This window comes from Oryza brachyantha, chromosome 6 (assembly GCF_000231095.2).
Source record: "Oryza brachyantha chromosome 6, ObraRS2, whole genome shotgun sequence".
NCBI classification, from domain to species: domain Eukaryota; kingdom Viridiplantae; phylum Streptophyta; class Magnoliopsida; order Poales; family Poaceae; genus Oryza; species Oryza brachyantha.
The window spans coordinates 20,554,122-20,566,216 of record NC_023168.2 but is presented as its reverse complement, the minus strand read 5'-3'; the positions used below and the strand labels follow the sequence as shown (position 1 = coordinate 20,566,216).

The following is a 12,095-nucleotide window of genomic DNA, read 5'->3' as shown; positions in this document are numbered from 1 at the left end:
GTCACCGCCGCGCCACTGCCTCGCCTGGACTACACCGACCGTCACCGCGACCTCGCCGGAAGCTGCCCCGACCACCTTCATCGCCGCCGGCCAAAAACCGAACACCGACAAAGACGACGGGATCATCTTCTTCCTCCGCGAGCGGCTCTACCGGTCAGTAACACTGAACCCTAATCCATGTTTACTACTCCTGCAATCCATTTCATCCATACAATAGAATATCCCGATCAATGCTAGACCTAGGTGATCCCAAACAGAATGCTAACAATGGTATCAGAGCCATCTAGGGTTCTAGATTGGTCCGGGGATTGAAAAATCCAGAGAGAAATCGCAAGGGGATTCGATCCCAAAAGAAAAACAGAAAAAGAAAAACAAAGAAAAGAGATGGATGGGAGGGGCGAAGCCCTAACCTCCATCGTTCACCGCCGGTCGTCGTCGACGCCGCGCGGGAAGTCCCCTCCATGGCCACCGTCGGGTGTCGTTGCCGTCCGGGGAGGGGGAAAAGGGCTCGGGCCGCGTCGAGCTCCGGTCGGGAGTCACCGTGAGGTCGCTCGATGGCGGCGCGTTCACCCGCAGGCGAGCGCGCGCGCTGGCGAGGGGGCCCGCGGCGGCGCCGCCTTCACCATCGCCGTCGGTCTCTAGACATGGTCGGGACAGGAAAGAGACGATGGGGGAGAATGAGAAGGGAAAAGAGGGCCGGCTGCCGACGAGCACCGGCCACAGCGCGACGGCGTGAGGGCAGTCGGCCGAGCCGAAAGAGGAGCTCGAATGAGCTAGGGTTAGGGTTTTGGATCTGGCGGCGGCTGAGGGGCGGTTTTGATCTACCGACCTCTCCACCCGGTCGTCCAATCGAAACCCTAGCAGATCGGACGGCCGGCGTCGTCCAGACCGAGATTTGGCCCATGAGGGCACTGCACGGCTGGCGGCTTTCCCAGCCCAGGCCTAGGTTGGGGCCTAGGTGGGGGGAGCACTCGCCCGCGATTGAAAAAAAGCCGACGGGCCGATCGGTTTCGACCGGCAAAAAGTCCATTTCTGGTCCTCGGACCGTTTTAAAAGGAAAGAAGTCTATTTTATGCCCCGGTTATAGTATATCTCAAATTAAAAGTTATTGAATTGTTTCTTTGAATTTTTCTAAGCAATTTGAACCAACGTAAGAATTGTTTAGAGAATATTTAAATGTTTCTTCCACTGCAAATAGATTAAATTATTGAAATTTGATGTTTCTAAAATTAAATTTCGAACCAACGTGACAAATTTAATTTTAGTGACATTAAATGTGCTATGATATTGGATTTTTGACCAACGTTTTAATCGCAATATCACAGTTATGGTCCTATGTGTTATGTCTATTTTTACCCAACGGTAATTTTAGGCCTAGTGCATAATAATGATATGGTTAAATTTTATCGTTGATTTTGTTTTCACCATACATGATTGTTACTGATGGCTACTCTTGATGGGTTGTATCAAAGATATTCCAACCCTGAAAGGAGATGACTACCTTGAATGGAAAAAAAAACTTGACCTTGCTTTTATCTTGGGAGAGGTGGACTGGGTAGTGACTACCCCATGTCTTATAGAGCCTGCTGCACTAGTCAGAGGCGCAGATGAGTCAGATACTAACTGGCAAAAGAGAGAGAGACAATGCTCCCCTCGTCATGTCATATGACAGAACACAAAAGTGGGCCTTAGCCAACAAGAAATTTTGGCTGTGGTAAAGAATACGATTGAGCCCACAATATTGGGCTCAATCCCAGAGTGTGAGACTGTTGCAACCAGTTTACTGGTTTCTCAAAGACTGATGCGACGTAGTTAATCAAATAGCTCACTTCACAAAAGTACCCTGGAGGTGGTATAAAAAACCACATCCTAAGGATGAGTGACATGACTTCCAAGCTGAAGCCAATGGTTTTGGATAGATATCATTGCCATTTTGGAAATGACAAATGTAAGCTATGGTGTAATAATGAACGTATTGGCCTTGCTTTTTGCAAGATGAGCTTTATTTGTTATCTCTATCTGAAAGTGTGAATGTTGTGTCCTCGTCGACAACAGAAAATAAGAAAAGACAGAGAACTCCCAATGTCTCATCGAAATTATGGCACTATCGTTTAGGCCATATTTCGAGGGGGAGAATTGAGAGACTAGTTAAAAATGAGATTCTTCCTCCATTGGAGTTCTCAGACTTAGAACAATGCATAGATTGCATTAAAGGCAAATTTGTAAAGAGCATTAAAATGGTGCAACTCGTTCCACGGGAAACTTAGAGATCATTCATACAGATATTTGTGGTCAATTTCCTATGAAAAGCGTGGATGGCTATGACTCATTCATAACATTCACAGATGATTACTCCCGCTATGGTTATATTTATCCAATTAAAGAAAGATCAGAAGCTTTGGATAAACTTAAGATTTTTAAGGCTGAAGTTGAAAATTAGTATGACAAAAAGATTAAAATAGTAAGGTCTGACCGTGGGGGGGAGTACTATGGTCGACACACGCCATATGGGCAAGTCCCTAGACCTTTTGCAAGGTTCTTATTAGAAAATAGAATAGTAGCCCAGTATTCTACACCGGACGAACCTCAACAGAATGGAGTAGTTGAAAGGCGTAACCGTATCCTTATGGATATGGTGCGCAGTATGATGAGTTACTCCACCCTACCATTGGGGTTATGGATGGAGGCGTTAAAAACCGCCATTCATATTCTCAACAGAGTTCCAAGCAAATCGGTGCCCAAAACACCGTATGAGCTATGGACAGGAAGAGTACCCTCACTAGCTCACCTCCGTGTGTGGGGGAGTCCTACAGAGGCTAAAGTATTTAACCCAACCATTGGGAAATTGGATCCTAAAATAGTGAGCTGCCATTTTATTGGCTATCCTGAAAGATCAAAGGGTTATCGTTTCTACTGTCCCGAAAATTATACAAAGTTTGTAGAAATGAGACACGTCGTCTTCTTGGAAGACGAGATGATTAGGGGGAGCTCGGTAGTTCGAGAGTTTGATCTTGAGGAGAGGCGGGTGTTAGAACCCGCTCTGTCGACTCAAGAACCTTTCTTCTCTCTACCTGCTGATGTCGGGCCAACACCGTCAATTCCTTTTGACATTATGGTACCAACTCCTGTTGTGACCCCTCCTGTGGCAACAATGAATGAATGTGGGGATCCTGTCATACATGATCCAACAGAAACTAATGCCACACAAGAGGAGGAGCCTCAATAGCCTCAAACAGATAATGTGCCAGAACAGGAGGCCCCTAGAAGGTCTGAAAGAGTCAGAAGATCGGCTATCCGTGATGACTATGAAGTTTATAATATAGAAAAGTCTCATATGCAGGATGATCCCACCTCATATGAAGATGCCATGAGAAGCGCTCGCTCATCTGAATGGTTGGAAGCCATGAAAGATGAAATGAAATTAATGAAATTAAATGATGTTTGGGATTTACAACAAATTCCTAAAGGAGCCAAAACAGTAGGCTGTAATTGGGTCTACAAAACCAAATATGACTCTAGAGGGAATATAGAAAAGTTTAAGGCGCGACTTGTGGCAAAGGGTTTCACCCAAAGAGAAAAAATTGATTACAACGAGACATTTTCTCTAGTCTCGTGTAAAGATTCCTTCAGAATTATAATGGCATTGGTGGCACATTATGATTTGGAATTACATCAGAGGATGTAAAAACGACATTCCTAAATGGTGATTTGGAGGAAAAAGTATATATGGCACAACCGAAAGGTTTTGTCATAAAAGAAAATGAAAATATGAGATGCCGATTGAAGAGATCGATTTATGGATTAAAGCAAGCTTCGAGACAGTGGTACTTGAAGTTTGATGGGACAATAAAGAAATTTGGGTTCTAAGAGAACGTTGAGGACAACTGTATTTATTCAAAGTTTAAGAATGGGAGATTTATTTTCCTAATTCTGTATGTGGATGACATTTTACTAGCTAGTAATGATGTCAGTCTACTGCAGGAAACAAAGAAATTCTTGTCATCAAATTTTGACATGAAAGACCTCGGTGAGGCTTCGTATGTTTTGGGCATAGAGATTCATCGAGATAGAAAAAAGTATGCATTGGGATTTTCCCAAAAGACATATATAGAAAAGGTGTTGAAAAATTCAACATGTCCAACTGTAGTTCTTCACATGCTCTTATAGTAAAAGGCGAAAAGTATGGGGCATCGCAGTGTCCCAGAAATCAATATGAGCTCAATGAAATGAAAACAAAGCCTTATGCGTCAGCTGTAGGAAGCCTACAGTACGCGCAAGTGTGCACACGACCTGACTTGGCATTTGTTACCGGGTTACTTGGCAGATTTCAGAGTAATCCAGGCCCAGAGCACTGGAAATTGGTAAAGAAAGTCTTGCGTTATTTGCAAGGAACAAAATACCTCATGCTGTCTTACAAAAGATCAGAATCACTCCAGGTAGTGGGGTACTCTGATTCTGACTTTGCAACAGACAACACAAAGTCAATGTTGGTATACGTGTTTACTCTTGCGGGAGGAGCTATTTCATGGAAAAGCTCAAAACAGACGATCACCGCAGGGTCTACAATGTATGCCGAGTTTATAGCATGCTATGAGGCAACAGGGCAGGTGAACTGGCTTAAAAAATTCATACCCGGTTTAAAGGTGGTTGACAGTATTGAGAAACCACTAAAGTTATACTGCGACAATGAACCCGCAGTAATGTATGCTCACAACAATCAGTCAAGTGGTGCTGCCAAACACATTGACATAAAATACTATTTTGTGAAAGACAAAGTCCGGGATCAAACAATCAGTCTCGTGCACATTAGAACAGATAAGATGCTCGCGGATTTGCTCATGAAAGGCCTACCACCCAACGTGTTCAAGGAACATGTAGCCGACATGGGTTTATGGGAAGCCTTATGATTCCTGGACTATATGGCCCAAAAGTAAAGTATCTGTTTCTGAATAGAGATGTGCATAGTGGCTGTGGAATCCATTGGTGATTAACTGAGACGATGAAATATGCTCTATGCGCAGACCTGTGATGAAATAGAAAAAGCCTAAAAGCAATAGTGAGATCAAGGGGGAGAACGTTAGAATTGATCTCCAGCCTTTTAGCCCAACGACCAAAGGGGCCTTGATCGAGCCCTGATCGGGGGCGTCCAGCCCAATAGGCTGGTGGGTCCCTGTCACACTGCGCCATATAAAAGGGGGTGGAGACTGGCATGGCAAAACAACACACGAAGTTCGTCGCCGCCGCACTCCATCCCACAAACCCTAACCCTAACCGATCGAGGGGGCGCAACCAGTGACGGGATCGCCACCACCGCACCACTGCCTCGCCTGGACTACACCGACCGTCACCGCGACCTCGCCGGAAGCTGCCCCGACCACCTTCATCGCCGCCAGCCAAAAGCCGAACACCGACGAAGATGACGGGATCATCTTCTTCCTCCGCGAGCGGCTCTACCGGTCGGTAACACCGAACCCTAATCCATGTTTACTACTCCTGCAATCCATTTCATCTATACAATAGAATACCCCGATCAATGTTAGATCTAGGTGATCCCAAACAGAATGCTAACAAATGGTTATAATTTCAGTCGCTTTCATGATCCTCTGAGATGAACGAACACTTCATATCTTGATTAATCTCATTGCAAATCTTGCGTGTCTCCAGGTAGGATCGGCTGTCCCCGTCAATTAATTTTGCCCTTCTGAGCATTGCAATGTACAGATTTCTATAACAAGCGACCACATTTAAGACAATAGATCATACTTCTTATCTGATCGATTGTTCGAGTTGCTTATTAGAGATATGGGTCAATGGATTTATGAATTTAAAATTTACAAATGATGATTCTACCTACCAGTTGATGCCCATCTCTTCAAACGCATCAAGTTTGTGCAGACTTTTCAGCTTTATTTCGTCTTCTTCTGATTTTGAATACTAATATACTGACGTAGATAGAATTAAATATGATACGGATATTTACGTGGCGTTATGAACGGGATGCGTCAATATGACAAGCAATACCTAAAATATATTATATTAATAATGTGTGATGCTATACCTATGCCATCATGCCCCTTTTACTTAATGATCAGTTACAGTAGTTACTTAACCTTGGTTTCATCACGCGTAAGATGTTTAATATTTTTGGTTGTAACGTTTGACCATTCGTCTTATTCAAGAATTTAGTATTAAATATAAAAATAACAAATCGTGCTTAAAGTTATTTTGATAATAAAGTAAGTCAAGCAAAATAAATGATATTTTCATAATTTTTTGAATAATACAAATGATCAAACATTACCAACAAAAATCAAACATCTTACTTACATTACGAAACATCGAAGTAAAAAAAATAATTCCATCGATAAGAATATGAAAACCGGAGATATCACTATATCTTGTAAGTACGTGTCACTAGCTCTAGCTGTCCCTGACCCAGGTTTGGAATTTGGAATTTTTACCCAAAAAAAATCAATCTCGACCATGCAAAAAGAAAGGGAAAAAAAAACACCACTTGTTCTTCCTCAGTTGACAACGCTCTGCATCCATGATTAAGAAATTCTTAGTGTGTAAGCGTTCTGGACCGGCATGATTTACAATTATCAGTAGCTAGAAAATATCGTAGAATATGAGATATTTTTTTTAAGATTTGCTTCGGTCTAATAAAAAATACCTGTATTAAATCGTTTTTCACCGTCCGATAACTGAGTAGTGTAGTATGTGCACTGTTAGATCACGATCAAAAATAATTTGAATACCTCGAAATATTTTTTATTGGACTGAAACAAATCTAATTTTTTTACCACCACGTCGTGTATGATTCAGTTACCATGCATATCACCCTAACATTAACATATCGCCATGTCGATCGCGGTACACCTTTGATTTTTCTTACCCAACAAGTAATTAAATAAACGCTACGTGCACTGCAGTCGATTAATTACCCGGCTGCTGCTTACTCATCCAAATCCAACATCGGCTTTATATTAAACCCAAAGGGAACAACTTATTAGCGACTAAAAATAATTTAGATACAAAATTTACACATATATATATTTTTTCTTAGCGATAAAAACAAACATCGCAAAGTAAACTTCACTCTAAATTTAAACTTTAGATTATACTCCCTTTGTTTTTTAACTTAATTTGTTAACTTTTAAATTTATACTTAACTACTCATCTGGTTCAAAAAATTTGTGCAAATAACAAAACCAGAAGTCATTTTTGTAGTTTCTTCGGTAATAAATCGAAACATACTAAAATAATTAATAATTATGTAATATTTTTAAATAAAATGAATGGAAAAGTTAATGGCTCCGAGACGATCGATCGGAACATTCAGGCCGGAGACCAGCAAGCTGATAGCTGTCCATCATCACGTACATTCAGGCTGGCCCACGTATTTCTCTGATCCCCGCCGAATTCGGCCCACATTTGAGAAGTTACGGCCCAAAAGCAACAGATCCATCTAGCCGGCCCGGCCCAGGTCTGATCTGCTGCCCTCGCCTCCAGTCGAGGGCGTCTCGGACTCTCGGGCGCCGCCGCGGAGGCCCGCACCGCACTTGGGGAGGGCGTCTTCTCCCCCCCCACAGAATACGAATCCAACCCGAACACGGAGACGCTGCCCTAGCCAGCTAGCTATATATAAGCCACCCCCCACCTGCCTTCCCCCCACCCACTCGCCGCAGAAACTCCCCCTCGACCAAATTTCCCCACTCCTCTCGAACCCTCGCCGCCCGATCCGCCGCACCAAATCCTAAGGTGAGGAGCTACCCCCGATGCCTACCTCCCCTGATCTCTCTCTCTCTCCCGACCGGCTCGATCGATCGGTTGCTGGAGGAACCCCCGCGGGCCAGATCTGAGATGGTTGCTTTTGTTCGTTGCTTGTGGCCGATTCGTTGGTGGGATTCGATCCGGTGGTAGAGCGTGCTGTGTTGCGGGTGTTCGGTGTGGATTTGGCTTTATTGGTTGGGCTCGCGATGATCTGTTCTATCTAGGTTTAGACGAAACGTAGAGGTGTAGTTTGCTTCACTTTTTAGGATTTGCATGGTCAAATCTCTTTGGATTGAATCTTACAAGTCACCATTTCATCGATAGTCAAGTCCTGATTATTATTTTTTTAGAGTAAATCAAGTCCTGATCGTTAATTGTTTAATAAATAAATAGTTAAAGAGCTTGTAAATGCAAATACTTGAATGCGTCAAGTCTTGATCGTTAATTGTTTAATAAATAAATAGTTAAAGAGCTTGTAAATGCAAATACTTGAATGCGTATGTTGATTCTACTGCCCAACTTTTCAGATCGGTCCTAGCGGTTCCGCATACTATCTGTTCCATTTCATGCAGCTTCTCTTATTGCGGCTACTGCATTTTTCCAGTTAATATTGCTATACTATATGCTGCCATGATTTACTAGACATTTTACAGTAGCACCCGTTACCATATATTGGTTAGACACTTTACTAAACTTAATATGAGTAATTATTACTGTCATGCTTATGAGGTTCATGGTAGTCTCTGCATGCTAATGCTGCCTTTCTCCAGTGATATTTGAGTTTCATGGTAGTCTCTTCATTCTAATGCTGCATTTCCCCAGTCACTGCCATAATACTGCTATCATATATTTGTGCTCTTGCCCTTTGCGTTCATTTATGCCGCAATGTTATCGATCTGATAGGATGAGTTTAGATATGCCGATGTTTACTTTGCTAAGTGTATGCCCAGTTCATTGCATGTGTGCCAGCTCAGTCCCAAAAGAACTAGAATATTTTTAGTTTCATTTTGTATTTATCTCTACTTTACTCAGTCACTTGCCCCTCTGCAAACTTCTATTTTTCTCTTTTTGCTGAGACAGTCATCTTTGTTGAATTTGCTATGCTCACACTTACCATGGACATGGTTGTGCTGGTTGTTTGCTCTTTAGGGTTTTTATGTGTTTATCCTATATAATATTGGTAAAAGGGTTGGTATTACAACAGTTTTCTAAATAACACTCATTAATCCAGTACATGCTTAATGCAACAAGTGAGTAATAAGTGCAGCATTGTGAAATAGTAGAATCTCTATGGGTCACTGTCTGGTCTACTACACCTGCCAGTTGCTGTTTTCAACTATTGCTGTCATTTTAGGGTACTAGTGAAGCCTGTTGCCCTGTTGCACAAGGTCATTGTTGGGGCCATGGTTTTAGTGCATGTTATGCATCTTGCCTTCCTACAAAAATGCCATTATTCAGCGATATTTTGGATGAAATACTGCTATTCATTTGTAAATACGTTTCACATGATCATTCAAGTATATGTTATACAACTAATATACATTGATCAATAGATGAATCTAGGAGTAGTTAAATGTCTTACAATATGAAATGGAGGGAGTATTACTAGATTATTTGGTTTGTTCATAACTGATTAAGTAGTGATTTGTGCTTTAAGAAATTTGTTGAAGTGTGGTACCATATCCATCAGATACGTAATACATTATCATTCAAGCATATGCTCCCTGTCATTGTGAAACATTGCCCATAGAAGCACATTTATAACATCCGTGTGAATAAGGTATCTAATATTTACTTTTGATGTAGGAAGCAGCATCAGTTTTGCTGCAATATTACAAAGTGGAGGGTTTAAAGATTGAAGCTTCTTTTATGTCTGAACAAGACTTGCTTTACTTGGGATCAGTTGGATTACTTGGAGAATATTCTCGGACAACGAGAAAAAGGCACAAGCTCTCGCTTGGAAGGCCCTGCTGCATGCATCTGAAGCCTTGTCATTTTATGCAAGCTTTTGGCAGCTCTCAGAGGACACTGGTTTCTGCTGATTCACTTCAAGGATACAAGGCTACTGTTGCTTCTGGCTCTTGGTGCTTCTGATATCATCTCAGCAGAAGAAAATTAATCGAAGATGGCTCTGCAAAACATTGGCGCCTCAAACCGCGATGATGCCTTCTATAGGTATAAGATGCCCAGGATGATCACCAAAATAGAAGGTCGTGGCAATGGCATCAAAACTAATATCGTGAACATGGTGGATATAGCAAAAGCCCTAGCCAGGCCTGCTTCCTACACGACAAAATACTTTGGATGTGAGCTCGGTGCACAGTCTAAATTTGATGAGAAGACTGGAATTTCTTTGGTTAATGGGGCACATGATACTGCTAAGCTGGCTGGTCTCCTTGAGAACTTCATCAAGAAGTATGTCCAATGCTATGGATGTGGTAACCCTGAGACCGAGGTCCTCATCTCCAAGACCCAGATGATTTCACTGAAGTGTGCTGCCTGTGGTTTTGTCTCAGATGTTGATATGAGGGACAAGCTTACAACCTTCATACTGAAGAACCCACCTGAACAGAAGAAGGGTGGTGGGAAAGACAAGAAGGCAATGAGGAGAGCTGAGAAGGAGCGCCTCAAGGAAGGGGAAGCTGCTGATGAGGAGATGAAGAAGCTAAAGAAGGAAGCAAAGAAGAAAGTCACATCCAAAGAAAGTACTTCCACCAAAAGCGGTGCTGGGAAGAAGAAGGCTGCTGCTGGCTCTGATGAGGATCATTCAAATTCACCAACTCGCAGCCATGATGGTGATGTTGCTGCAGATGAGGATGATGATGACGATGTCCAGTGGCAGACTGACACTTCACTGGAGGCTGCAAAACAGCGCATGCAGGAACAACTGAGCGCTGCAACTGCTGAGATGGTAATGCTGTCCACTACTGATGAACCTGAGAAGAAGAAGAAGCAAGAGGCCTCACACAAGGAAGGTGCCTCGAACGGAAGTACAGAACATGTGGTTGAAGAGGCTAAGAGCAGTCCTTACAATGATCTGGTTGAAGAGTTGAAGGATTACTTTGCCAAGGGCGCCACTGCTGCTCAGCTCAAGGGTCTGATGACTTCCTCAGCTCTACCGCCCCAGGATGCTATGAATGCTCTCTTTGATGCCCTCTTTGGTGGCCTTGGCAAGGGATTCGCCAAGGAGGTTGTGAAGAAGAAGAAATTCCTCGCTGCTGCTGTGCCTGATGAAGCCTCCCAGATGGTCCTGCTGCTAGCCCTGGTGGCCTTCGGTGCCAAGGCTAGCCCCGAAGCTGTGAAGGAGGTGCCGATTGTTCTCAAGGCCCTCTATGATGGGGATGTGCTGGATGAAGAAGTGATAACTCAGTGGTTCAACGAATCTGTTGCTGGTGGCAAGGAGTCCCAGGTCGTGAAGAATGCCAAGCCGTTCGTGGAATGGCTCCAGCAGGCGGATTCCGAATCCGACGAAGAGTGATGCGTCCAATCTCCCCCAGTCATCTCCATTTCGCATTTTCGCCTATAGTTGTCTTTTTCGTCATGTGTTTCCAGTTCGTGCGTGGCTTTTCTTACAAGTGAGTTTGTTCGTGTGTGGTTTCTTATGAGTCATGTTCCAATAAACCCAGGCTGTCCTCTGGGACCCGGACCATGTGGTGTCATATATCTCGTTGGGGATATTTGTTTACCAAACTTAATACTGGATGCAAACGTGCTTGATATGATGCAAGATGGTTGTTTTCGTCGATCCTGTTTTCAGTGTATGAAACATGTACTTCAGGGCCAATTACATATATTGTCGGGCAGCCGCAATTTTTAGCTTTTTACAGGAATTGGTGAACTCCCGTACTAGCGATTAAATAATTTGTGTAAAACTCTTACGTAGTTATATTTAGTGATATAAAATAACTTATGTGTAAAACTTTTTTATAGTTATATTTAGGATATAAATGGAAATACTAAAAAGTAAACTACGGTAAAGAAATCCTAAAATTACCTATAAATTTAATTTTTGCTTAAAAAATGATTTTGTCTTATGAGCATAACAACGTCACATGTGATCGACCTGTTTACCACTAGTAGTAATAATAGTAGTAAGATGCTTACTACCGTCAGCATCTGTACTTTCACAATAACTAGGTTTTAAGAAATAGAATATTAACCCCTAGTATGATAAATGGATGCTGGTGAAAAATTTGGTTAGGATAAAATGCGGAATAAAATGAGAATAAACTAGGCAAGGATAAAACGAGAAATGATTGATAGGAGTGTATTATGAATAATATTAAAATATTTATAGTATAGTATAAGATTTTAATAAGAGA

The 12,095-nt window shown here is 42.4% G+C and overlaps 1 protein-coding gene across 2 annotated transcripts; it reads left to right on the top strand.

Moving 5' to 3' along the window:
* The first annotated feature begins 7,678 nt into the window (after window positions 1-7,678).
* On the top strand, window positions 7,679-11,516 carry LOC102703975 (eukaryotic translation initiation factor 5-like). 2 transcript variants are annotated; one of them, XM_006656372.2, is made up of 2 exons: window positions 7,679-7,761; window positions 9,587-11,516. In XM_006656372.2, the coding sequence occupies exon 2, from the start codon at window positions 9,899-9,901 to the stop codon at window positions 11,249-11,251; it is 1,353 nt and encodes a 450-aa protein (XP_006656435.1). In that variant the 5' UTR covers window positions 7,679-7,761; window positions 9,587-9,898; the 3' UTR covers window positions 11,252-11,516. The 2 variants fall into 2 exon arrangements, with proteins under 2 accessions (XP_006656435.1, XP_015694184.1); XM_015838698.1 differs by having other exon boundaries at window positions 9,580-11,516.
* The last annotated feature ends 579 nt before the right edge of the window (window positions 11,517-12,095 follow it).

Coding starts and splice junctions, on each gene's coding strand:
- LOC102703975 (XM_006656372.2), top strand. CDS start 9,899: ATGGCTCTGCAAAACATTGGCGCCTCAAACCGCGATGATGCCTTCTAT.